The sequence below is a fragment of the Oculina patagonica genome, chromosome 14 (assembly GCF_052425735.1).
Source record: "Oculina patagonica isolate OP01 chromosome 14, crgOcupat, whole genome shotgun sequence".
Taxonomy (NCBI): Eukaryota; Metazoa; Cnidaria; class Anthozoa; order Scleractinia; family Oculinidae; genus Oculina; species Oculina patagonica.
In genome coordinates, this window is record NC_135771.1 from 7,468,294 (window position 1) to 7,496,282 (window position 27,989).

A 27,989-nucleotide genomic window follows, 5' to 3' on the forward strand; every position below is an offset into this window, starting at 1 on the left:
TTTTATTATTATTTTTATTTTTATTTTTATCTTGAGAACAATAAAGATTATTACTATTATTAAATTTAAAACAAAAATTACCATTATTAGTTGTTAACAGTTTCAGTGCTCTAATATGGCAATTTGTAATAAAAATGGACCATTATTTTTAGGTTTCCTACGACACAATTATAAATTTTGGCTTTTCATAAATATGTTTAAATCCGTGACAAAGCTCCTTTTAGCATCCTTGGTTATTTTGTATTAAAACTACCTTTGATGTTTTTCTACCTTAGAAAATTATTGTTGTGAGGTCTTTTTTAATTTGAAATTACTTTTGTACAACGCAAACGTGACTCAAACAAAATGTCGTGACATAGCTTAAAGTGCATGTAATTGTGACTGAACCATTGTGAATGAAGCGTTAAGCTACAAATACTGATGTCTCCTTTTTTGCAGCAAAACTAAGAGTTATTTATTGCGAAATCAGAGAACATTAAAAAAGAACTTTCATGCCTGGTTGCCTTATTTCAACAATTGGAACGTGGATACACAATACTTTACAGCTGATATTATATACATGTTACAAAAGTTATTTTAACAATTGGAACTTGGATGCACGATACTTTACAGCTGATATTATATGGGAGACGAATGCCGTCACAAGTTCATAACATTTTTGTTAAAACTGCGCTTTCCTTCTACGATTAATTTTAGAACTGCTCAACAAATGCGCATATTTTGTGTGGAGTTTCCGTTTATAACTTAGTAAAACAAAGCTTCACGCATTCTGTGGTTCAACGGTTCAGTGAAGCACAGCAGCGTATGTGGAAAAAACAAAACACAATAAGATATTGTATAAAATTACGAGCCAAAGTTGCGCCTGTAAATGATTTATGCCGTTCAGGTAAACTTACACGCAACCTTATAACGGTTATTATTCACACTGATGAAGGGTAAGGGTATACCCGAAACGTCTGTGTTCGAAGTAACATTTTATAGCACTTTTTAATATTTATTGTCTAGAATATCAGTGCTGACATTTACACGCAACCTTCCTATCGAATTTCTTGAGCATATAATTGTGAAAAGTTCGAGTTAGTCGGAATTTAGAGTTCGAGATCGAGCTTTGATTTCGAGCTATTGACATGTTTGCCTCAATTTCCATAAGAAAACTATAAGGATTATTTCAAGAATAATCGGCCCACTTATCTACAAATGAAAGCCAATCATTCTCAGGATAACTGTATGTTGACTCAAACACGAAATCGAACTCGAATACATGAAATAGACAATCACAGACCTGATTTTATCCAGTGAGTATGTTATGCAAATATCCAAATATTCTGCCAGTTAGCAGAATCACTAGATCAAGAGGTTCGTAAGCTGTTCGATGTATGGGTGTCATCTCGTTTCGACCATCCTCCTTTTATGCATATTCTACATTCACATTTTTTTTTATAATTTTATATTAACAAACTACATCTGGGCTGAATGTAGGTACGTTCTGAAGCGAGATAGCATTGGAGATATTGGTCATTCGATTTACAGTGAATTAAGGGGGCCTGTTTGTTACATGCCTTACTGAATATCTAAACAATCTGGATCATTGTCAGTATCTGGTCAAAGTACCTGGATCATTGTCAGTATCTGGTCAAAGCACCTTATGTAATTTCTCATTGTCAGTATCTGGTCAAAGTACCTTATGTAATTTCTCTAAAAAGAATTAACAAAATTCCGCTTATGTAAATCATGTCTTTAGAATTGCTAGTTTTATCCACTGTCATAAAAATAGCAGTCTTTTTTAAGACTCAAACTGCCAGCTTTAAGACTCCTTAAAACTGCCAGCTTTAAGATTCCTTAAAGCTGTCAGCTTTAAGATTCCTGAAAACTGCCAGCTTTAATACTCCTTAAAACTGCCAGCTTTAAGATTCCTTAAAGCTGTCAGCTTTAAGATTCCTGAAAACTGCCAGCTTTAATACTCCTTAAAACTGCCAGCTTTAATACTCCTTAAAACTGCCAGCTTTAAGATTCCTTAAAACTACCAGCTTTAAGATTCCTTAAAACTGCCAGCTTTATATTTAAGATTCATTAAAACTGCGAGCTTTAATACTACTTAAAACTGCCAGCTTTAAGATTCCTTAAAACTGCCAGCTTTAATACTCCTGAAAACTGCCAGCTTTAATACTCCTTAAAACTGCCAGCTTTAAGATTCCTTAAAACTGCCAGCTTTAAGATTCCTTAAAACTGCCAGCTTTAAGATTCCTTAAAACTGCCAGCTTTAAGATTCCTTAAAACTGCCAGCTTTAAGATTCCTTAAAACTGCCAGCTTTAAGATTCATTAAAACTGCGAGCTTTAATACTCCTTAAAACTGCCAGCTTTAAGATTCCTTAAAACTGCCAGCTTTAATACTCCTGAAAACTGCCAGCTTTAATACTCCTTAAAACTGCCAGCTTTAAGACTCCTTAAGACTCCAGTTTTAAGGAGTATTAAAGCTCGCAGTTTTAATGAATCTTAAAGCTGGCAGTTTTAAGGAGTATTAAAGCTCGCAGTTTTAAGGAATCTTAAAGCTCGCAGTTTTAAGGAATCTTAAAGCTCGCAGTTTTAAGGAATCTTAAAGCTGGCAGTTTTAAGGAATCTTAAAGCTGGCAGTTTTAAGGAATCTTAAAGCTCGCAGTTTTAAGGAATCTTAAAGCTCGCAGTTTTAAGGAATCTTAAAGCTCGCAGTTTTAAGGAATCTTAAAGCTGGCAGTTTTAAGGAATCTTAAAGCTGGCAGTTTTAAGGAATCTTAAAGCTGGCAGTTTTAAGGAATCTTAAAGCTCGCAGTTTTAAGGAGTATTAAAGCTGGCAGTAAGGAGTATTAAAGCTGGCAGTTTTCAGGAATCTTAAAGCTGACAGCTTTAAGGAATCTTAAAGCTGGCAGCTTTAAGGAATCTTAAAGCTGGCAGTTTTAAGGAGTCTTAAAGCTGGCAGTTTTAACGAGTCTTAAAAAAGACTGCTATTTTTATGACAGTGGATAAAACTAGCAATTCTAAAGACATGATTTACATAAGCGGAATTTTGTTAATTCTTTTTAGAGAAATTACATAAGGTACTTTGACCAGATACTGACAATGATCCAACAACCCTTGGGGGTTTAGGGTATTCTTATCTAACTACTGTAAACAAATACTTTTCCAAATATACGATCTTACAGTGATACAATTCTGATAGCAAACCTAAATATTTAAACAAGACGAAGCGTCATTCGAAATATATGATCTTACAGTGATACAATTATAATAGCAGAACTAAATATTTAAACAAAACGAAGCGTAATCCTGCATCCACTGATGACATAGGAAAAACAAATATAGCCAAACATTGACCAAAACGTGACGAAGGCTGACCGTAGAATGTCTCACCTTTCTAACGGCCACCTATTTAAACTCAAATCCCACTATACACTGCGCACCTCAAACCCGCACCCAGCCCTCTGATCCGTGCCGGCAAAATAGTAATTTATGCTACTTTAAGATCCTAATGAGAGAACATTTCGATATACAATTGAGGATAAAAATAAGCGAAAATAAGCCACGACGTTTCGAACTCATCTTGAGTTCATTATCAAGTAGATATGAGTAAAATAACGGTCGAGTTAAGTTTAAATGCAAGTGATAGAGTATATTAGAATGTTTTAAAAGCAGTGTTTCGCGGTCAATAGCGTTCAACAGTGTTAGTGCGTGCGGTATTTAATTAGGTAAATACTTCCGCACGTATCGAGACACAGTTTGTCATAAAGGCTCCCGCCTGGCCCATCTTTATGGTCTCCCAAAGACTCACAAACAGCAGCTATCAATGCGACCGATCCTATCCGCGACAGGGACCTACAATTACGCCCTGGCTAAATGGCTTGATGTCAAACTCAAGCCACTAGCAGTAAATCAGCACACCATCTCCGATACCTTCTCCTTTGCTAAAGAAATCAGGAAAATGCCAGTCAATCCGAACGACATCTTGGTATCTTACGACGTATCGTCTTTGTTCACTTACGTACCACTTAACGAAACTATCGAGATCCTAGCTGAGAAAGCATTTGCCAACAACTGGTTCAACGAAACTCACAACCTTGGCATCACGAAATCAGATCTGACCGAACTTTTAAGATTAGCCACCAAAGACCAGCTCTTTCAGTTCGAAGCCAGACTGTACGAGCAAGTTGACGGGGTTGCCATGGGGTCCCCCCTTGGACCTCTTATTGCAAATGCCTTCCTGTGTTCTATTGAGGACAAATTAGAACGTGAGAACAAGTTACCAGGATTTTACAAACGGTACGTTGACGACACGTTAGCAACAATGGCCAATGTACCAGCTGCAACATCCTTCCTCTCTACCTTAAATGAATGCCATCCATGTATACAGTTCACAATGGAGATTGCCGAGAACAACAAGCTGCCGTTCCTCGGTATGATGATTGAGAAAATAGACTGCCAACTAACAACGAGCGTCTATCGGAAACCAACGAATACTGGCTTACTCCTTCATTACCAGAGCCATGTTGATCAGCGTTACAAAAGATCCCTATTGAAAACCATGCTGAACCGGGCATACCGTCTCTCATTGTCAAATGAGTCTTTTGCAGTTGAATGTGAACAACTCAAACGGATGTTTGTAAAGCTCAAGTACCCACTTAACCTCGTCAACTCGACAATTGCAACGTTTGTCAATTCTGTAGCTCAACCCTGTGGTGAAATTTTTGAGGCTGACCAAGAAACAAACAAACCCGTGCGGATTACTCTACCTTTCAAAGATCAGAAATCCGCTGACGCAGTACGCAAACAGCTGAAAGATCTTGGGAAGAAAATTGGAACTGAGCTACAACCGGTTTACACAAGTGCTAAGATCGGCGACAAGCTGAAGTTACAAGAGGAGAAGCCTGCTTTGGTGAACAATCAATGCGTTGTTTATTCTTTTAAATGTGATCAGTGCGATGCTGATTATGTGGGTTACACCACACGACATCTACATCAGCGCATAGATGAACACAAAAAAATTGTAATTGGCAAGCACTTAAAAGAAATCCACGGTGTCGAGAGTCCTGACATAAGAAATATGTTTTCCGTCTTAAAGAAATGCCAAGGGAAACTGGATTATTTAGTGAACGAAATGCTTATAATTCGCGAGAGAAAACCAGCACTAAACACGCAGGCGGACTCGATACGTGCGAAAGTATTTACCTAATTAAATACCGCACGCACTAACACTGTTGAACGCTATTGACCGCGAAACACTGCTTTTAAAATATTCTAATATACTCTATCACCTCTATTTGCATTTAAACTTAACTCGACCGTTATTTTACTCATATCTACTTGATAATGAACTCAAGATGAGTTCGAAACGTCGTGGCTTATATTCGCGTATTTTTATCCTTAATTTAAGATCATCACAAATTACATATTTTGCCTCCACTACACATCCGGACGCACAAGACATTGATTAAATTGGGTGCGTTGGCCAGCCAAGCCAACATATAGAGATAAAAAGAAAGGGCTAGAGGAAAGTGATTATAATTTTGAACTTCTCATCTACTTGCTAGAGAGTGTCAACAGAATGTAACTAATTGTTCACAACAGAGGTTAAGGCCAAAGGACCATGTTAGCGGAAATTCCTTGAAAGAGACCATCATCTGAGTGGGTAGTTCACAGATCGTGCAGCCACTTGAAACCATGGAAAGCGCAATTGATAAAGGAAACTGATTATTTTGCTTGAATCCAGCAGATACAGCAGATCAATGTACAATTGATGTGCTTCACAGGGATGAGATTGGTAGCCAACACAGTTGTATAAAAGTCATAAAAGGATCTCCATCTGTTGAAAACTCTTGCGTAACTAAGTCCCGGAAGTTTGGAAACAAGAGCTGTAAATTTCATTTTCTCCATTATTAAAGACACCTCTCCCGTATTACAGGTAGATGAAGTCCAGAACCTCGTGTCAAAAATGTCTGCAGAAAAAACGAAAAAAGCAAGTGAAAATAAAACAATATGTGACAACAAAGAAGAGGGGAAATATATACGAAATTAAAAAGAACCCCAACCTGCCTTAACAAAACAGAAACTAAGCAAGCTAACAGACAAGCAACTTCCAAAGAAACACAATAAAATATTTATGAACGCTTTATCCAGAAAGAAACAAAACTACAACAAACATACTCTATATACCACTCAAAGGTACTATCTGATATACAATTGTTCAACATCAACAGTCTCAAATCAGCCCCTTCAAGGGCAGTGTTTACAAATCTTCAAAATAAGCAAACTTGTATGACAGACCGCTCAAGGGCACTGTATGCAAATCTTCAACATTAAGAATCTTATATCATAGACCCATCAAAGGCACTGTTAAACAAATCATCGAAAATTACAAACTGATAATATAGATCCGTAAACGGCACATGTCAAGGGCCACGTCATCTTCAAGGAGAAGGCTTGAAAGCCAAATAGCAATGTACTAACATTGTGGGACGCGAAATGCATTGGAAACCAACGCGAAACCTTGGCTTGTAAGAATACTAAAATTATTGCGTAAAGCTACAAAGATCAAGATCAATAATACAAACGCTTTACCTCAAATTTTAAAATAGATAAAGGATTAAATATCGTAGGAGGTGTTGAAAATAAAACGAAACATTGCAAACTAAAAAACTCGTAATAGCGATCTCAGCAAAGACAGATCCGAGCAACACTAAAACTAACATTGCTCCTAAAAGCGATCTTAGCAAAAACAGATTCCAGCATCACTACCGGTAAATCTGACAACGTTTCTTGTAACAAAAACCCCAGAATTAAAAGTAGTGGCAACTTGAACCCCTACTTATTGTGCCTAATATGAAACAAGGTGCACCAAAAACTTTCCAAAATACTGAAGTGATAATTAAACACAATCTTTTTACTTGACGCCAGATTTAATATCACAATACACCAACAGAACAAGTAAACGAAAAGAGGGATCAATAAATGGCAATGGCAAAGCTTCAGACTCATGATCTAGGAAATAAAATACAAAAACAATTGAATTAATGTAAAATAAGATGAAAAGCGCTAAATGCGACTAGTATGAAAAAACCAAAGGATAACTAGGATCAAAACTGAAAGCAAACGCAAAACAGAACAAACTACACCTTGATTCTGGGCATTCCTTTCAGTGATTAGCTGGTGGACCGTACTTTCTTTAACTGCTATAACAGTGAAGGATAATTGGGACACTCAAGCTTGCCAGATCGTGCAGCGACTTGAAACCATGGAATGCGCAACTGATAGAAAACACTGATGTGCTCGAATACAGCATTAACTGCATGAACGAGGCACAATTGATGGGCTTTACAGGGATGGGACTGGTATTCAACACAGTTGAGGCAAAAGATCTCCATCTGAAGATCTCCATCTGTGGAAAACTCTTGTGTAACTAAGAGAAATCGCTGAAGCACTCAAAAACAAGAGCTGTAAATTTCATTTTCTTTATTCTTTTTTTTTTTTTTAATAATAATAAAGACACCTCTCCTGTATCACATGTAGGTGAAGACTATAATCTCGTGCCAGAAATGTCTAAAGAAAAAACGAAACAAAGTGATAATAAAGGAATATGTGAAAACAAACAAAAAGGGGAGAAAAAATATAAGACATTACAACTAAACCCCGGCTAGGAAAAAAGGCGCATGGTACTTGAACAAAAGAGAGACAAGACAAGCAACTTCCAGAGAAACGCAATTCAATATTTATGAACGCTTACTCCTGAAAGAAACAAAACGACAAGAAACAAACATGTACTCTATACACCACTAAAGGGCACTATGAAAATATATAAATACTTGACATTGACAGTCTCATATCAGACCCCTAAAGGGGAGTATTAATAAATCTTCAACATTATCAATCATCTAACATAGATCCCTCAAGGGCACTGTATACAAATCTTCAATATAAACAATCTCATATCATAGACCCCTCAAGGGCACTGTATTCAAATCTTCAACATAAACAATCTCATATCATAGAAAAACAACAACAACAATAATAATAATAATAATAATAGTAATAATTTTATTTGTCTATTTCTAAAATATTTACAATGGCTAAAAATACATTCTGACTTAAATTTGAGCATACATTACAAATACGACTTATTTTTGGTGATAATAATAATAATAATAATAATAATAATAATAATAATAATAATAATAATAATAATAATGATGGTTTATTTGCATTCCAACAATATTGGCTCTTCTATGCAAACTCAAGGGCACTGTATTCAAATTTTCAACATAAACAATCTCATATCATAGACCCCTCAAGGGCACTGTATTCAAATCTTCAACACAAACAATCTCATATCATAGACCCCTCAAGAGCACTGTAATCAAGACAAATCTTCATCATAAACAATAATAATAATAATAATAATAATAATAATGGTTTATTTGTATTCCAACAATATTGGTTCTTCTATGCAATCTCAAGGGCACTGTATTCAAATCTTCGACATAAATAATCTCGTATCATAGACCCATCAAGGGCACTGTATTCAAATCTTCGACATAAATAATCTCGTATCATAGACCCATCAAGGGCACTGTATTCAAATCTTAAACATAAACAGTCTCATATCATAGACCCCTCAAGGGCACGTGCTCTTCAAGCAGAAAGCTAAAAAGCCATAAAGCAAAGTACTAATACTGTAGGACGCAAAATGCATAGGAGACTAACGGGAAACCTTATAGCCCGTAGCAACAATATAATGTATGGGGAAAAAACTACCGAGATCAAGATAAAACAATAAACGCAATAACAAGGAATCAAAATAGGAACAGATAGAAGGTGTAGAAAATAAAGTGATACATTCAAAACTAATAAGCCCGTTCTAGTGATCTGAACAAAGACAGATAAATTTTCAGCACCAATAAATTAGTGATTAATTGTTCGTTGTAACAAAAAGCCGTGGAATTACAAGTAGTGGCAACATGAAGCCCGACTAATAGTGCCTATTATGAAACAAGGCGTGGGAATTACTTTCCAAAACTAAAGTGATCTACGCAATCTGCCTTTAATTAAAACATGAATAAACTGTTAAATCAAAAGGAAATCAAACCAAAAGTAAAATGGAACAAACTACACCTTGATCCTGGGCGTTGTTGCCTAGCCACTCTGACCGTAAGTCGGCAGGACCAGCACAAGAAAGGAGTCTCTTCTTCTCATCGTCTTCGTCCGACATCCGCCACGTCGTGATGTTTGCATTCCAAAGCAGAACGGTGACTAAAAAGACATTCCCCGATAGAACGCTTTCTTGGATTTGTCAAAGTCTTTACGACAAAGACCGACGATATCGTCTTCAATTGCTTCTAGGACCAAATTGTTAGCTCTAAACTGATCTTCATTACTCTTGTTATTGAACGAAAGGAGGAGCAACACGCTTCTTTCAACATCCCGCATCTGCTCAGCGGCACCTCATCGCTCAAAATCGTAGAACCAAGACAAAATATTGGTAGAACTGAAATTATAGTCGCGACAAGATTCTTTATCTGACCAAGAAGATCACGATTGTTCCGAGGAATAATTTCGCTGACTTTAGTTTTGTTGGGTGGAAAACCAAACATTGACCAAAACGTGACGAAGGCTGACCGTAGAATGTCTCACCTTTCTAACGGCCACCTATTTAAACTCAAATCCCACTATACACTGCGCACCTCAAACCCGCACCCAGCCCTCTGATCCGTGCCGGCAAAATAGTAATTTATGCTAATTTAAGATCATCACAAATTACATTTTTTCATGTCGCCATCTTATTAGTATTCAGCACGTGCAGTAGCTATCTACCTCTACCGATACTAGCTTTCGGTCTTGTCGCGTGCACTTTTGTGCTTTTTCCGACAACCTTTCTCGAATTAGCTATATACGGCAACCTTCAATGATTTTCTCCTTGAGCTTTCGCTTTTGGGCGAAAGCCCTGCTGGGGCTATAAATGAAACTCGAGACGTGCGCACAAAGGAAAGGGGAACAGTGGAACAGTGAGCACAGAGGAACAGAGGAACAGTTGAACAGTGGGCACAGAGGAACAGTCAGCACAAACGAACGAGGAACGGTCATTTCATGGAGCACAAAGGAACAGAGGAACAGGAGGCACGTTAACACGGGCTAAAAAGGTCCCCTCAAGTATAATTTTATTTCCTTGTCAAAGGAATTCGAATATTTCTGCTTATTTTTTACACATGCTAGCTATGGTTAGATGATTCAAAGAGTATTACAATTAAGAACAATTGCAACGATAAAAAATATGATTAGTAGCTTAAATGTAAAACCAGAAAGAGACAATAGAATCGAAATACATTGTAAAAACTGCAAAAAAGCGTTTTCTTTTGTGTGTTTTTTTTTTTGGGCACAAACACCAATATAAAATGAAATACTACACCGCCATGTTGCGTTTTCTATTTAAGTCTGTTGTAGGTTCAAAGTTGAAGTCAGATTTTAATACGCGGCGGTTAAAAATTTAATTCCGACAAAAAGTAACGAAGTCAGTTTACATTCATTGCATCTTTTTCACCATCGTTACATTTGAGGCCGACTTTTTTTCAATGCTTTCCTGTTTCCCGCCACCTGGGGAACCCCGCTTGGGAATCTCACCCCCTTCACTCGCGGGTTTTTTCGGCCCAAAATTTTCTCGACTGTAAATAAGAGGCATTACAGTTGAATTGTTCCACGTGGGATTTTCTATGCAAGGTCTAGGTTTAAAGCTAAACTCACGTCCAAACACGCGGTGATCAAATCTTGTAGTCCGACAACGAGTTGAGAATTCAGGTGTAGCCATCGCAAATTTTTCACCATCATTATCTCTCCGGCCGAAATCTCTCATCTGGTCCACGTAAGTGCCGTGTACACCAAGATACGAGTCACACACGTTTGACATATTTTTAAATTTTGGCATAAACGAAGCCGGCGGATGACGATGCAGCCTAGGGTCATGGAAATACCTTTTAGTCAAGTTTTTCATCCACAGACCTATTTGTTGATCAGCAAACGGGTGACATAACATCTTCTTCTCGTCTTGCGCCAGAAATTTGTAGATCACATCACTTGTAAAAATCACAAACGCTTCATCGATCCAAGTGATGCCTGCTTCGCAGTGAAAATGTCCCCAGAGTAAATTTCTGGTCGGTCGCGAAGGAATCTCGGATATAAGTCTCTTTAAGCACACGAAGTAATCGTCGTCGACCTTAAGAAGATACTGGAAGTCAAAATTAGCCTTAGCCCATTTGATTTGATTTAGAAAGCGCAGCCCGAATTCCATGCCTCCATGAAGTGGTTGAAACTCCATATCCTGGAACTGGTTACTCTCTTGAACTAAAGTGATACGTTTATCCCGATCCTTAATGATGCCATCAGTAACGAAGACGCATCTGACCTGTTTGAGATAAATCAACTGCGATTAGGCGGAGCAGGTTTCTAATTACTGTCATTAGCACAACCCAGTGATCGATTATCGGAAAACTCGCAATCTGATTGGCTACACAGAAGTCCACTATCGATCGATAGTAGGCTCCTAGTCTGCACACGGCATTGTGGCCGGCATTGAGGCCGAAAAGTATTAAACAGTAAATCAGTTTTATCGATATTCTTTGTTTAATAGAACAACCACTGGGTGATACAACTAGACAGCTCCCTCTTTCTTGCAATCGACTTTGATAGTTGGTTTGCAGCTTCGCCCCTTGCCAGCTATTTAACTAGACAGTACCGTAACTAGCAAGAGGTTAGACGAGGCACATGTCCCGTCTAGATTTTAACCCAAAATTAAAAACAAAATACTTTTAGTTGGAAAAATAATCCCCATTTGAAAGAGATCGATTTTTCAAAAGAAATACTTCGTGAAAATGCCGTAAATAGCATTTAAGAGCTTTTAGATTTCGAAATTTTCTGGGGTGCATTCCCTCAGGCCCCTTTGCTCAAATGTATAAGGTAAGTTATGCATGATTTTAAATATTATTTTAAATGTGTCATTTTCTGGAGTACCAGCCAGACCTGTGAAGTTATCTGAGGTCATGGTGGCTTGCATGAGAGTGCCTTCAATCCAAACCACAACAGCCCCACCCATGAGGTTATCCGAGGTGCAGGCTAACACAACATGGGAATCACTTCAGACAGCTGGAGCTGACTGCTGTGTTCCTTTAGGTCTTGTGAGTACTTTGATTTGTAAGATTAAGGGAAAATTTGACCTTTAAATGCTGTGTTGTTTGGTTGAGGCACATTGCAGCCTGCTCCTGGGTTTTTCTCTGTTGCGAGCAACAAATTATAATCGCAGGAAGTTTTTCCCCATGGTGCCAAAATGGTCCATAAAAACAAAATGTTCTTGAAAATGTATAAGGTAAGTTATGCATGATTTTAAATATTATTTTAAATGTGTCATTTTCTGGAGTACCAGCCAGACCTGTGAAGTTATCTGAGGTCATGGTGGCTTGCATGAGAGTGCCTTCAATCCAAACCACAACAGCCCCACCCATGAGGTTATCCGAGGTGCAGGCTAACACAACATGGGAATCACTTCAGACAGCTGGAGCTGACTGCTGTGTTCCTTTAGGTCTTGTGAGTACTTTGATTTGTAAGATTAAGGGAAAATTTGACCTTTAAATGCTGTGTTGTTTGGTTGAGGCACATTGCAGCCTGCTCCTGGGTTTTTCTCTGTTGCGAGCAACAAATTATAATCGCAGGAAGTTTTTCCCCATGGTGCCAAAATGGTCCATAAAAACAAAATGTTCTTGAAAATGTATAAGGTAAGTTATGCATGATTTTAAACATAATTATTACAGATCTCTTATTTTCTGGAGTACCAGCCAGACCTGTGAAGCTATCTGAGGTCATGGTGGTTTGCATGAGAGTGCCTTCAATCGAAACCACAACAGCCCCACCCATGAGGTTATCCGAGGTGCAGGCTAACACAACATGGGAATCACTTCAGACAGCTGAAGCTGACTGCTGTGTTCCTTTAGGTCTTGTGAGTACTTTGATTTGTAAGATCAAGGGAAAGTTTGACCTTTAAATGTTGTGTTGTTAGGTTGAGGCACATTGCAGCTTGCTCCTGGGTTTTTCTCTGTTGCGAGCAACAAATTATAATCGCAGGAGGTTTTTCCCCATGGTGCCAAAATGGTCCATGAAAAAAAAAATAAAAATGTTCAAATGTATAAGGTAACTTATGGATGACTATAATTATTTTAAATTTGTCATTTACCAGAGTAGCCTACTCTGAGGGTTTTTTTTTGCTTATAAATACAACAATGTCCTAGTTGGTGGCTGTCCGTGTTCCTATCACCTGTTTGTTTTACAGTGTACCTTAACCATGAAATTTTCATAACATGTTAATTTCGCGATTTTGAGGTGCACAAATTTCATGACACTTTAATTTCGCCATGTTGCGAAAATTTAAATGTATTTTAAATCCCTTTAATTTCACGTTTTTGAGTAAGACACAATTTACATGTCCTTGGCAATATTATTTAACATGCCTTTGAAATAAATAAAACGACTTTATCAAATGAACAATAACGTCAAAATTAACAAAAATGCAAGTACTTAATCTCGGCAATGCCTACAAGTAGTCGTTATGCTTGTATGCGCATGAGTTATTGTTCTTCAGTCAATTGACGACAACATCCATTTATATTAAAATTTCCTTCCTTCAGTGCATGGTACTAAACTTATTCTTTCTTGATTATTGACATAATGTAAGTCACTTAATTTTCACGTCATGTTATGTTCGTGACACTTATTGTTCATGTTACTTTAATTTCGCTATTTTTTTTGGAATCGTGAAATTCGCGAAATTAACGTATCACGAAAATTTCATGTAATAAGGTAGTTCATTCTTGTTCCCAGATCTGCTTGTCCCTCTTAGCTAGCTGAGCCCAGGCATGAGAAACAAGTGGCTCTGGAGACACATGATTTGATTGGCTAGACATTTAACAAAGGAAATTTAAATTTGGCAAACCAAATCAACGGTTTTAAAATCTCTTTGTTGTAAGGGATTTTACTAAACTGCAGCCAATCAAATTATGTGTTCCCAAAGCCACTTGTTCCTCAAGCCCTTAGGCTTAGCTAGCTAGTGGCTCTGGAGACAAGAATGAGTGTAGTTCTTCAGTGAAACCCCAATATAATGAAATGGCAAGGGACTGGTAAATTGTGTTCATGAAAAGTACGATCATTACACTGGCTTCCCTTGCCATACATTGTGCTGTTACTGGTAGTTAATTTGGCTGTGCTGATCAATAGTATCATTTTAACATCGTACATTCCCTTTAAGATTCCGTTAGATACAACTGTATTTTAAGGAGAATCTACATGTTGGCTGTATTGTCTATTGGAAAATTAACATTCAATTTCTATTAACAGGGTAAGGGAATGTCTGTATATACTGTCTTCCTACTGATGTGAATTTAAGGTAAGTGCCTCTGTGTGTACCCATATACCGTAAAAACCCGCAGATAAGCCGCACCTTTTTTCCATAAATCTTCCGTCGAAATCAAGGGTGCGGCTTATCTGCGGGAACATTTGGAAAAGGTGCCGAAAATTTGTAATTAATTTTTAGAGAATTTTCACATGATGCCATAGTGGCCATGTTAGTATTCTCAAACAATGAAAGTGTCTCTCAGTGAAATGATTTCTTTTATCGAAAAATTCCTGCATGTATTTTTTGTGAATACCAATATGATCACTGTGAAAATGCTTTTTTGCAACAAAGTTACAAGTTAAAAAGTACTTAAAATGGTAGGAGAGCAATGCTTACAGACTGATCAACACTAGTACTGGGTTTTCATTTTTGTTTTAAATTTGTTGATATGTTACACTTCAGGTGGTTAATGAAAAGTAATTGAGGGTGGTTTTGTTCATGAATGCCCGAGGAGCTAAAATGTCAGTTTGGAATAACATCAAGGTTCTACTACTAGTTACTATTGTTTTGCACGGATATCTGGCATTAATAACAAAGGAAAAGGTTGTCCCAGAATTTTTATTTTTGCTAGTAAACATTCTTTCGGGGGAGGAGGAGATTGTGCAGTACGGTCTGAAAATAATTTTTCAAGAAATGGGGTGAGGGTATCGTAAAAAGGGGTGGGGGGACTAATGATGGTCTTCATCAGAAATAGAGATTACTTCATGGAAAATGCGTGCGTACGATTTTTATTCACGAGTTGAGTAGTATCAGAAAACGAACGAGTAAACGTAGCGAACGAGTGAGTTTTCTGATACACCTCAACGAGTGAATAAAAATCGTACAAAGCATTTTCCATGGTGTAATTTGTTTATTTTATTGGTACTGAGATTTTTTCGTGCCATGATTACGAACAAGCGAAAGTACACAAAACGGCGTCGAGGCAAAAAGTGATTCAAAGCTGGAACATAGTCAAAAGTATTTTAAATTCTAAATTGTCTTAAAAACTAGAAGGTTAAAATTAGGATTTTTCCACGTTCTTAAGGTCAAGTGTCTGCTAACAATGGCAGAGGTCACTAACTGCTAGGAAGAATTCACGTTCAACTAAACAAGTCGCTGCCCGAGTCATGTTCATCTTGGCAGTGTGCGACTCGCGACCAGATTTATTGTAAAAATATAAATGGAAAAATGTTTTCCCCTTCAATGAACATACCGTTAAAAAAATGTCATAGCCTACTTACCAGTATTCTAGTAAACTTTGAAGCGAAGTAATTAATAAGCTCGTATTCATTGCCATCTTTGTTTTTAGTTTGAGACTTCAATTCACAAAAGTAATAATTATTGAGCAGATTGAGTTCCACAGCGGAGTTATCTTCGATTCTCCTCGCCTTCCCAAGTCTTCTGGAGTAGTGTTTACATCTTGTTGAGTTTTGTAAAGAGCAATTATTGCTTTTTTTTGACGTGAAATGAAGTTAAAAGCAAACCTTTCTTCTGTTTTGATTTTTGAAAGCCCGTGATTTTTGTGCAACGGCTGCCGTGCAACCCTGTACGTTCATTCATCACTAGTGAAATTTCATCGTTCGCGTTGTTGATTGGACGAACGATGTTTTTTCGCTAGTGAAATTCCATCGTTCGCGTTTCTGATTGGCTAAGCTCTGAATCAGTACGATTTTTACTCCCTACGATTTTCATGAGTAAATCTCAGTACCTATGAAATAAAGTAAATTACTACATCAAGCTAGTAAAGTACATCAAACATTTTTGAGTTACTGTAAAAGCTGTATGTCACTCATTTTTCTGATTACTTCCAAATTGAAGGAAAGTCAAAATAACAGCTTTCTTACATAGAAAAGCAACAAAGAAGTAATAAAAACGCGAAAATAACCAAGGATGGTTTCGATTAACGAAGATTGAAACGGATGGGAACAGCAAACTTAAAAAAACTTGCCAATGTTTTCAAGATGCATTGTCCATGACGTAGCTCATTTAAGCCATCCCTATCTCTTTTGTGCTTACGTTTCTAATAAGCCCCCTGCCTAGAAGTTCAATTTTACAATTTTGATCAGAAGAGATTTTGCAACAACAACAACAACAACTTAATTTGCACCCTTTACATTCAATTCAATTAACAATACAATAATAAAAGAAATAAAGTAAAGTGCATGGCTGCCCAGAATAACCACGATTGGCTAACAAGATTGGGCAGCCATACTTAGTTTTTATTACAATAATTTATAAAAAGGTCAGGTATACTTAACATTTACATAGCAAACTATACAACACACAAACACACAAAAGCAAAACTAAGTAGGCTTAAAGAAAAATTAATGGAAAAAAAGATGGAAAATGAAGTATACGGACAGGTTAACTAGCAGAGTTAAATCTAGAGTTATAAATATGAAAGGTTCAGTTAATAGCTTGTAATAATGCTTAATTTATATTTTTTCTTAAATTGTTTAAGTGACAGAAGCTTAATGTCATCACTGATAGCAAAGCATATACATACCAAAATAATAGTTATCAGTCGATGTTTCGGCATCATCTTGACGCCATTCTCAAGACTAAAAATAAAATTTAAAATTATGCGATGTTGTTAAAGAGTTTCTTAATTTGCAGAAAGCAAAATTCCTAGATGAATTCATCATCATCACCACCATTCATCTAGGAATTTTTGCTTTATGCAAATTTAGAAACTCTTCAACGACATCGCATATTTAATTTTATTAAAAGGCTTGAGAATGGTGTCAAGATGATGCCGAAAAGGGGGGGGGGGGAGGGGGGAGGTGCTTCTTTTCTATTTTCAGGATTTTCAAGTATCATTTTTTATCAGTAGAGCTTTTACAGTAACTTAGAATGGGCGCCAAAATTTGTGGACGTTTACTAGGAACCATGTGAATAAAAGAGCTGTTACTCAGTCGCTATTTTTACGTATGGACTGTTGCCATGGTAATGGTCTGTCCTCATTCGGCTCTGTACCTGAAGCTTATAGGAGATAGACGGATGTTCTGATAAAATAGTCGGAATATAGACGAAATGTTTTCAGTACTTCTTGGAACTCTTTGGCAATCTGTGAGATGTTTTGGAAATTAAATGGAAACGTTCAGACAATGTTTCTCAAATTTTCGTAAATTTTTGAAAACTCTCGGTAAATAATCGGAAATCTTCGGTTAATGTTAACAAAAACATTCGGTCACGTAATATTCTTTGGAAAATGATGGGAAGCCTTCGCTGTTCCAATAGAGGTCTTCGTTTGGCTGAAATTGAAAATCAAAGGCTCCTCGAGCAACCCCATGGTAATTCGGTGAAGTGCCGACCTAAGCATTTTTTTTTTCAAATAAGCGTCCAATAATGTAACGCAATCTCACTCTATTTATTTTTCCATGGGAGTTGCGTCATTGATGGTTCGTGCTCTCAGGCTTTGTAGCGCGAATTCTGTTTTTTTTTATCACCAATATATTTAAGTGTAACCGTTGATCCTTTTTAGCATTAAGTAAATTTGTTTTGTAAATATGTTTACTTTTCTGTCAGTACGCATATAGCGTTATTTTTGAGCAGCAGTTAAAACTGCACTGCTAGACTGACACGAGATGATGTGACGCGAAGCAAAAACGTGCTGTGTGGATGTCGTGTTTACTAAAACATGTCACATGGCAAGCGTAACTGCATGTAGCTTAAAGCTGTTATCAGTAATTCTTTGTTTTCACCACAAAAATATTTAAGCGTAACCTTTGATCCTTTTTAGCATTAAGTACATTTGTTTTGTGATTATGTTTACTTTTCTGTCAGCACGTTTATAGTGTTATATTTGAGCAGCGGATAAAATTTGAGAGAAAAATGCGCATTTCTGCTCAACTCAAATAGATGAAAAACAGATGACACGAGATGATGTGACGCGAAACAAAAACGTGCTGCATGAATGCCGTGTTTACTAAGACACGTCACATGGCAAGCGTAACTGCAGGTAGCGTATAGCTGCTATCAGTAATGTCACAATCTCACTTCATTTGCCTTTGAATGTTTTCTTACGTGAGTGGGTCATTGATAGCTTATACTCTGAGGCTTCGTAGAGCGGATTCGCTCTTTTTTTACCAGAGGATAAGTGTAACTGATCCTCCTTCGATTTGTTTTTTGAATAATCAACCTCGTTCCGTGGAAGAGAGAGACCCTGGGAACGAGGTTGGAGAATAATATTTGTTATTATTGACATGTGCTGAATGGCGTTTTGAAGAACCTTTCTGTCAGCACTTTTTAATGCATTAGTTAATTGCGGTTTAATATCAGTGAGTGAGTGAGTGTTCGAGTGAGTGTAACACGTGACTTTGAAAATGCTAACTAAACCTCATTACCATGAGGTAAAAATTAACAGATGAGGCAATTTTTCTAACAACTTTGCAAGGAGATAGAATTTTTTTGCGTCCTTTGTGTATTTATTTAAGCCATATAACTCACTTGCAGCCAATTAAAATTAAACGTTGTTTTTGTCACGACTACCAAATGCCATATGATAAACCACTTGCTGACCTCACTCGCTATGGACCGTACCGTGGAATATTGGCCCTTGGTCGTTTTCATACTGCCATGATCTCGGTCCAATATTCCCAAGTACGGCTCTTTTGCTTGGATAGTAATGAACGTATTTTGCACCTAGAATTACTGAAAATGAAAATCATTAAACAATTTACCGTGCCTGCGTCGTGGATTACCGTATATCCCCTATTAAGCCCCCCCCCCCCCCCCCCCCAAAGCTGATTTGTTTCGTGCAGTTTTGAGGGGAAGGTATTTAGTGTACCAAAACGCCAGTAAGTTATCAGTTTTCCATACATTTGTACCATACTTTATCAATTCTTATTGACTAAAAGTACCAGCAATGTTTCTCCCAAAGCTCTTCTTGTTTTGGTTGTAAGGAAAAGGTAAGGGGTACTTCTTTAATAAATTTCTTGCTCTAAACAGAGGCTGAGGTTATTTTAAGGGGGGGGGGGTAATAGAAGATATTCGGTACTTGTGTTTCCTCAGAGAAAAAGCATGAAGATACGAACCTTTGCTTTCTTCTTCCTTCGTGTTTACTCAGCATGTACTTCGATCAACAATGGGCCACGGTGGGGTGATTATTCATAAAAAGGGCGAATATTTCAAATGTTTTAACAAAAGGTTGGCGATTTTTCAAAAGGGGTGATTATTATGCATGAGGCACAGCTCATATTCTAGGAAATATGGTTAGTGCACTATACATATAACACAGTACTAGCGTCATTCATACTATGAAAACAGTGACATGGTTCATGTTTTGTGTTCACAGGCAGCGGCCATCTGTGCATCTTATGAAAATTCAAAGACGGAGGAAGAAGCGTGGTACCCACTGAAAGGTAACACTTGATTTGCTGATTCTGTACAATATACAAAATGTAGAAATCCACCTTTTTACCGACAAAATTTTCCGTAGCAACTGATCAAGTTTTGAGGGTTGTAACTGGAGTGGAGAATATGTAGTCGCCAAAGAAAAGCGTTATAACGAGGTGGTCGTATAAACCGGTAGGTCGTAAGGCGGTGAAGTTCAACTGAAGTTTTTTACCATCTATTTCGTCGGAAATAATTAAATTTAAGTTTTCAGCTTAACGTTTAACGATTTGGTTCAACCGTTTTAGTTTTCAGCTTTCCGTTTAACGATTTGGTTCAACCGTTTAATTTTTTAGCTAACCGTTCAACGCTTTTGGACTTTGCCCAACCGTGCAACACTTTTGGTTATCCATTTAAACGGATATCTGAACCGTTTAAAACCGTTTATGATCCGTTTACAAATCTCTTATTTTACCCGTTAAACGGTAAAGCGTTAGTGGCCGTTTTCGCTTTCCAGATCACATTTTCAATCGAATTCCCTTACAAATACTGTATTCAAGTACCATGGGAATGTTGGGTTTTATTGTAATCGTGACTGCAGGACATTTACAATAAAGATAACTTAATTTGAATTTGTGAATAAAAAGCGCATGGATGACGAGTCGTAAAGTTATCCTCGTTCAGTTCTTCTAGAAAACGTTACCTAAATATAGTTTTGAGTAACTAACAATTAATTTTATTTCTTTTGACAGGGTTTCCAGCTTCTCTTGGAATACAAGTTTGCGTCAAAGACGTGCCATTTCCCTGGCTGGAAAATTTTTATATGACTTTTTACTTAACGTCTAGTTTAATTTTTTTTTCCAAATATATTTTATGTAAAAGAAAATATGAGTGTAATAAATTGAAAGAAATAAACATTGTTGTCTCTTGAACTCCAAGCAAGCACCCCCAAATGTCAGTTTGTAAAGGGCAAAGCGTATCTGCGGAAGACCTACTCTAAGTACGAAACATACTCAATTTTCAATACCAAACTTGCTTGCTGTGTAAATTTGTAGCATAAATTTGCAACCTCACTAAAGACAATTACGCATGTGCAGTAAAGAAAGTGACAGCCTCTTTTATACTACTAACGTTTTTCATCCTTGTGGTACACATAAGCAATACCACCACATTTGTTAGTTTCCTAATGTCAAACGTTAAAAAAAATTCAGAATTTTGTCCAAAATTTGCGAATATTGAGTGAATACGGCATACGTAATGCGCATGCGTATTCCCCAAAAAATGTACCACAATGACGAGAAACTTTATTAGGCATAAAAGTAAGTCATTCCCCCGGACGAGGTGGTGGGGATGCTGCTACTCAACATGATTAACAACAACATCAAAAGTACACTTTTAATACACTTCTATCTATACAAACATCAAGACACTTTTTGGACAGTTTTTATATTGTACCATCCCGAACCCCCACCACCTACCCTTCAAAAATCAATTCTTTAATAGCTCATTAAGTTTTTCATCCTTGTGGGAGATGGGTGGATCAATACGCATGCGCAATACGAACACACTTTGCAAAGAAAAACTTTTCAAATTTTAACCATTGAAAATGAGAAAAGTTCTATCCTGAAGAGTGAAAATTGGACATGCGTACCATCCACCATCCCCCACCCACCACGCTCAAAAGAAAACACTTTCCTTTATTGTTACTAACTTGGCCGTCCTTGTGGTACTTCTTTTGGAGATACGCATGCGCATTAGACATACAGTGTCAACAAAACACTTCAACTTAAAACCACTTGAGGTTCTTGTCCTTGTCGTTATTTTGTCTTTTCTGTAACTCGTAAGTATCAATGCTTCTGCAAAACAGCCTTCCATAATGGAGTCAAGTAAACTTGCTACAATCATTTAAAGTTTAAAATACTTTATTCTGTTTTATTTTTCTGGACAAAATCTAGGCAACAATATTAATAAAATAGTTTCAGTGTATACGCAATGTTTACTGTAAGAGCGACTACCTTGCTGTCTACAGCAAACTTAACATTACCTTGGTGAATATTCACTCTGCTCTTTGACGTACAAAAATGTAACAACTATCGATGCTTCTCAGAAACAAACTATTTAAGACTGAACGCCTTAAGCTTGTGATTGCTGAAAATCTCAAGCAAATTCTAAACCAGTTTTGCTCTCAGAACTATTCAGCTTAATATGCAAGGACTGAGTTCAATTTCAAATAAAAACACAAACAAATTCATTTACAGAATTTGCATATTGTTGTTTTGTGAGAACGACTACGAAATGTACCAGAATTTTTTCACGCACGAGCAACGTGACTTTTTCAATAGACCTGTTTTTGGCGATGTTGTTGACACTGCTATTGAGGTTTTAGTTAACTCCTTATTGCCTCAAGTTCAACGAATAATACTTACTTACGTTTCAGCGAATTAAACAAATCTACAATTCTTGTTGAATCATTTGTAAAAATTCCAGCAGGGACAACAATAAAAATCTGATAAAAATCGTCAACGTTGTTCTATAACTATGATTTGATGAACTTTTCTGGTATACGCTATTAAGCCTGGTTTTCACTAGCGATGCAAACACAAGCGCAATCACGCATCCAAATGCAATGCGCTTGTGCTTTTGCTTGCGTCAAAGCCGTTTTCACGGAGAAATAAGAGCTATTATCCTCGCGCTTGTGCTTGCGTCGCTAGTGAAAACCAGGCTTTAATAGTGATCGAAGCACACTGATCTCCTTTTAAGTGTTGTTTCGTCATTTCTTCACATCATGATGAAGCGCGTCACTGAAATTCTAAAAAAAAAACGCATTGATTAGTGTAAAATCATGATGTAATACCTCTCATTCTTGTTAATCGAATCCGAGATCTTTACTGTATGATGTATACGGCATAAATCGTCGGGTAAAACGAGGAACCGTATGATCTAACAATTCAAACCGAGAAAACGAGGATAACAAGATATTTTTGGTAATTCTTTCGCTCTGGAAAAAGGAAAACTATTTTACTTAAGCGCACGGGAAGAGTGACCAATCACAGCGCGCGTACTATCTGATAAATAATCAATCCTAACACCTGAAATATCTAATAAGACCTTTAACACTTTGCGTTTAATATAACCCTTCATATAGGCATCTCATTTACGCACCTTAGTAGATACAAATGAACTTTCAGTGGAGGTCTTATTACAGAGGGGCGATAACGGTATTCCGTACAGCAAACTGTTAAGCAACCCCCTGTTGCCTGAGGGTACATGTATTTGTTTTGGAAATATTAATAGACATTTCAATAAACTATCACCCATATAAGTCAGGAAACTTAAAGGATTACAATGCGCAATATTGCTGATATCAGAGGAAAACCAGATGCAATCAGTGGCGGATAAAAGCGCCACTGCCCAGAAGCCCATTACCAGGAGCGCACAACTTCCACATTTCAAATACTGAAATTATCGCTCGAAATGCTAAAAGGACACTCCAAAGAAGATTCCTTATATGTGTCCGTCATGTTAAATTTACATGTGGACTAGGTACTGTTCAGTATAGTTACGTACCAACAGTCCATTTCAAAATCGCTTGTGATTGGCTTTTTAAAACCAATTCGTGGGAAAATCATATCTAAAAATAACTTTACTTCATCATCATCATCATCATCATCACTTTGTTTACCCTCGGTTTTGCAGAGTTGCTTATACAGCCAGTATCTCCGAGCATTTCAAAGTAAGCACAGTACAACGGGCAAAGACCAGACCACAACACCGGGAACTCCATGCCCTATTCTTTACGATAAGTGTGTGGGTTCTTTTACGTCCCCTGCTGACCATAACACTAAATATGCCTACGGTTTATCGTCCTTATTCGAGACGACTAGAATATCTAACCATTTGCGATGTTATTGCATAGGTAGCATATTCTCCTCAAATATTTTTTGTGAAAACACCGTTTCACAGACGCAGTATGGAAGTTGCTCGCTTTGGGAAATGGGCTCCTGCCCTGCCCTAGGTCCGCCACTGTCAATGGCCACTTCCATTATTGGTCGTATATGCGTTAAAAAACTCACCATTAAATGAAGACTCCAGGCGACTTGCTAATATTACTTCCCACTGTAATATTCATCCTGAAAGAAGGAAAGCACACCACATTATAAGACACATTAGTAGAAACTCAGCTGTGTTCTATTGGAAATCCGCGAATCTGATTGGTTCTCCCACTGTTTTCTATTCGCCGATAGAAAACAGTCGCGCGCGCGAGAAGCTCTTTAAGCGTTAAATTTTCTTGATTTTTGTCTTCAAAGTGCACAATATTGTAGGTTTTGGACTACTAAAACAATTAGACTACTCGCCCTCGTTTTCTATGAGTGATAGTCAACTCGGCTGCGCCTCGTTGACTATTTGCTCAGTGAAAACTTGGGCTCGTAGTCTAATTGTTAAATAACACGCTAACAGACAGCAGCCTGTCCTGAAAAAAAACCAAAGGCCATATTGTACACAAAATTTCAACACCAAGGCAATCTATCACCGAAATCATTCGTGTATTTGGATTAGTCGCAGAGAAAAGAGGATAATAATTGGTCAGCAACATAGACAGCAATGTGTGCAGACCAATGTAGCTGTAATCATTTGCACACATTGCGGGCCTACGAGGTTTGCGTGATTAGCGTTGTGTGACTACATGTCCGTTTTTTCTAAGAAGTCACGCAACCAGATCTTATAAGCAATAAAGATTGAAGTATTACCTTCAAATGTATTGCTCGTTCTACTGGTCTGTGTGAACTTCTTCTGAAACAGAACAGATTCCTAAAGGTAAAACAAAAAGGTTAGACTTGCCAATAACAATTCAATGGCTTATAAACAACAACTGACTGGCCGAAATACCAGTCAACTGAATTTTTAACTGACTGGTCAATATATCAACTGACTGTCAGACATACTGACTGATTGTCAGGGGGACAGACTGACTGAGGAACGACCAACCAGCCAACATACATACATGATATTTGTGTTTAGCTAAATAGCTAATTGGGGACACTAACATTAATATACAAATATAAAATATAAAAATACTAACCAACCGACTGAGTAACTCACTGACTGACTGATTATCCGGCACATAACAGACTGTCTGACCGATTAATCAGGTGACTGGTCCATTTGCTGAACTAACTGATGGACTGACTGACTGTCTGACTGTCAAACTGAATGAAGAATGTCTGTCTGACTGGCCGACTGAATGAAGAATGTCTGTCTGACAAGCCAGCTGAATGAGGAATTTCTGACTGACTGGTCAACTAAATGAAGAATGTCTTACTGACTGGCTAACTGAATGAAGAATGTCTGTCTGACTGTCCAGCTGAATGAAGAATGTCTGTCTGACTGGGCAACTGAAATACGAATGTCTGACTGACTGGTCAACTGAATGAAGAATGTCTGTCTGACTGGTCAACTGAATAAGGCATGTCTGGCTGACTGGCCAACTGAAATACGAATGTCTGACTGACTGGTCAACTGAATGAAGAATGTCTGTCTGACTGGCCAACGAAATGAAGAATGTCTGACTGACTGGCCAACGAAATGAAGAATGTCTTACTGACTGGCCAACTGAAATACGAATGTCTGACTGACTGGTCAACTGAATGAAGAATGTCTGTCTGACTGGTCAACTGAATGAAGAATGTCTGACTGACTATCCAACTGAATGAAGAATGTCTGACTGACTGGCCAACTCAATGAAGAATGTCTGACTGACTGACCAACTGAATGAAAAATGTCTGACTGACTGGGCAACTGAATGAAAAAATGTCTGACTAACTGACTTACTGAATGAAGAATGTCTGTCTGACTGGTCAACTGAATGAAGAATGTCTGACTGACTGGCCAACTGAATGAAGAATGTCTGACTGACTGGCCAACTGAATGAAGAATGTCTGACTGACTGACCAACTGAATGAAAAATGTCTGACTGACTGGGCAACTGAATGAAAAAATGTCTGACTAACTGACTTACTGAATGAAGAATGTCTGTCTGACTGGCCAACTGAATGAAGAATGTCTGACTGACTGACCAACTCAATGAAGAATGTCTGACTGACTGACCAACTGAATGAAAAATGTCTGACTGACTGGGCAACTGAATGAAAAAATGTCTGACTAACTGACTTACTGAATGAAGAATGTCTGTCTGACTGGTCAACTGAGTGAAGAATGTCTGACTGACTGGCCAACTGAATGAAGAATGTCTGACTGACTGGCCAACTGAATGAAGAATGTCTGACTGACTGACCAACGGAATGAAAAATGTCTGACTGACTGGGCAACTGAATGAAAAAATGTCTGACTAACTGACTTACTGAATGAAGAATGTCTGTCTGACTGGTCAACTGAATGAAGAATGTCTGACTGACTGGCCAACTGAATGAAGAATGTCTGACTGACTGGTCAACTGAATGAAGAATGTCTGACTGACTGGCCAACTGAATGAAGAATGTCTGACTGACTGGCCAACTGAATGAAGAATGTCTGTCTGACTGACCAACTAAATGAAGAATGTCTGACTGACTGGCCAACTGAATGAAGAATGTCTGACTGACTGGCCAACTGAATGAAGAATGTCTGACTGACTGGTCAACTGAATGAAGAATGTCTGACTGACTGGCCAACTGAATGAAAAATGTCTGTCTGACTGACCAACTAAATGAAGAATGTCTGACTGACTGGGCAACTGAATGAAAAATGTCTGACTGACTGGGCAACTGAATGAAAAAATGTCTGACTAACTGACTTACTGAATGAAGAATGTCTGTCTGACTGTCCAACTGAATGAAGAATGTCTGACTGATGGTCCAACTGAAATAAGAATGTCTGACTGACGGTCAGACTGAAATAAGAATGTCTGACTGACTGGCCAACTGAATGAAGAATGTCTTACTGACTGGCCAACTGAATGAAGAATGTCTGACTGACTGGCCAACTGAATGAAGAATGTCTGACTGACTGGCCAACTGAATGAAGAATGTCTGGCTGACTGCCCAACTGAATGAAGAATGTCTGACTGACTGCCAACCAAATGAAGAATGTCTGTCTGACTGACCAACTAAATGAAGAATGTCTGACTGACTGGGCAACTGAATGAAAAAATGTCTGACTAACTGACTTACTGAATGAAGAATGTCTGTCTGACTGTCCAACTGAATGAAGAATGTCTGATTGACGGTCCAACTGAAATAAGAATGTCTGACTGACGGTCCAACTGAAATAAGAATGTCTGACTGACTGGCCAACTGAATGAAGAATTCTTACTGACTGCCCAACTGAATGAAGAATGTCTGGCTGACTGGCCAACTGCAGTGGTCAACTGGTCAGGTGGTGAACTAATCAGCATATTTTTTTTTAAAGGTGTGGCAACAGGCCATCTTTCCTCAAATAAAAGCTAGGGCTGTGGATGCAGTGTTTATAAAGGGTTCAGAACTTTCTTTGTAAACACAGTTTAAATCTGAAAAAATTGTTGTCCCGTCATTAAAAAAAACAGAATTTTGTGATTTCGTGTTTCTCTTTAGCACTGAAATGTAAATGAATGTACCATGATGGGGCACACCAATCACATAAAGCAAAGAACAATCAAGACAACAAAGAACCTCAAAACAATAGAGCAGGAAAACAATAGCTCCAACCTGCACAGGAAATTTGGATCCCATGTTTTCATTACCATTTAAGTTGCCTACCACTTATTTCAGAACAGTATAGACCAAGAAAACTGCAAAATCCTGGTGAGATAGTCCCTTTTAAGACACAATTTAAAAAAAACTTTTTTAACTGCTATAAAAAAAGAACCAAACTCTCCCACTGGCCACCATGTTGTTATTGTTGTCAAAATATTGTTTTGGCAAGTTCAGAATGAGAAGACCTGCTCATTTGCACCTATAGTGGTATCCGCTGCCTACCGCCACAATGATCAAAAACCTTTTTGTCATCCACCATGTTCTTAAACATGCAATGCCATGAGGAAACTCCCCGTTCCAGGCTCCTCTCAGAGCTTGTTCCAAACCTCTATGCTTGGAGTAAATATTTGTAGAAGAATTTTCATTGTTATGCTGCACCTCTATAACACACGCAGAGAAACTAAGATATGGGTGAAAATAATATCCATGCACACGAAAAGGTTTCCATCACTGAGGGGAAGAGGGAGGGGGAAAAAGTAGCCTATACCGAACTCTCAAGGCA

At 37.7% G+C, this 27,989-nt stretch overlaps 3 protein-coding genes across 3 annotated transcripts in view; 2 read left to right on the forward strand and 1 right to left on the reverse strand.

The window, feature by feature from the left end:
• Positions 1-27,989, forward strand: part of LOC144638335 (uncharacterized) — a 265,610-nt gene that overhangs the window by 92,737 nt on the left and 144,884 nt on the right. The window lies entirely within an intron of this gene.
• LOC144638191 (uncharacterized) lies at positions 3,746-5,363 on the forward strand. The gene has a single exon (XM_078497389.1). It carries the CDS (start codon positions 3,819-3,821, stop codon positions 5,199-5,201), a length of 1,383 nt encoding a protein of 460 aa, XP_078353515.1. The 5' UTR covers positions 3,746-3,818; the 3' UTR covers positions 5,202-5,363.
• On the reverse strand, positions 10,206-11,411 carry LOC144638277 (uncharacterized). Its single transcript, XM_078497502.1, has one exon. It carries the CDS (start codon positions 11,325-11,327, stop codon positions 10,539-10,541), a length of 789 nt encoding a protein of 262 aa, XP_078353628.1. The 5' UTR covers positions 11,328-11,411; the 3' UTR covers positions 10,206-10,538.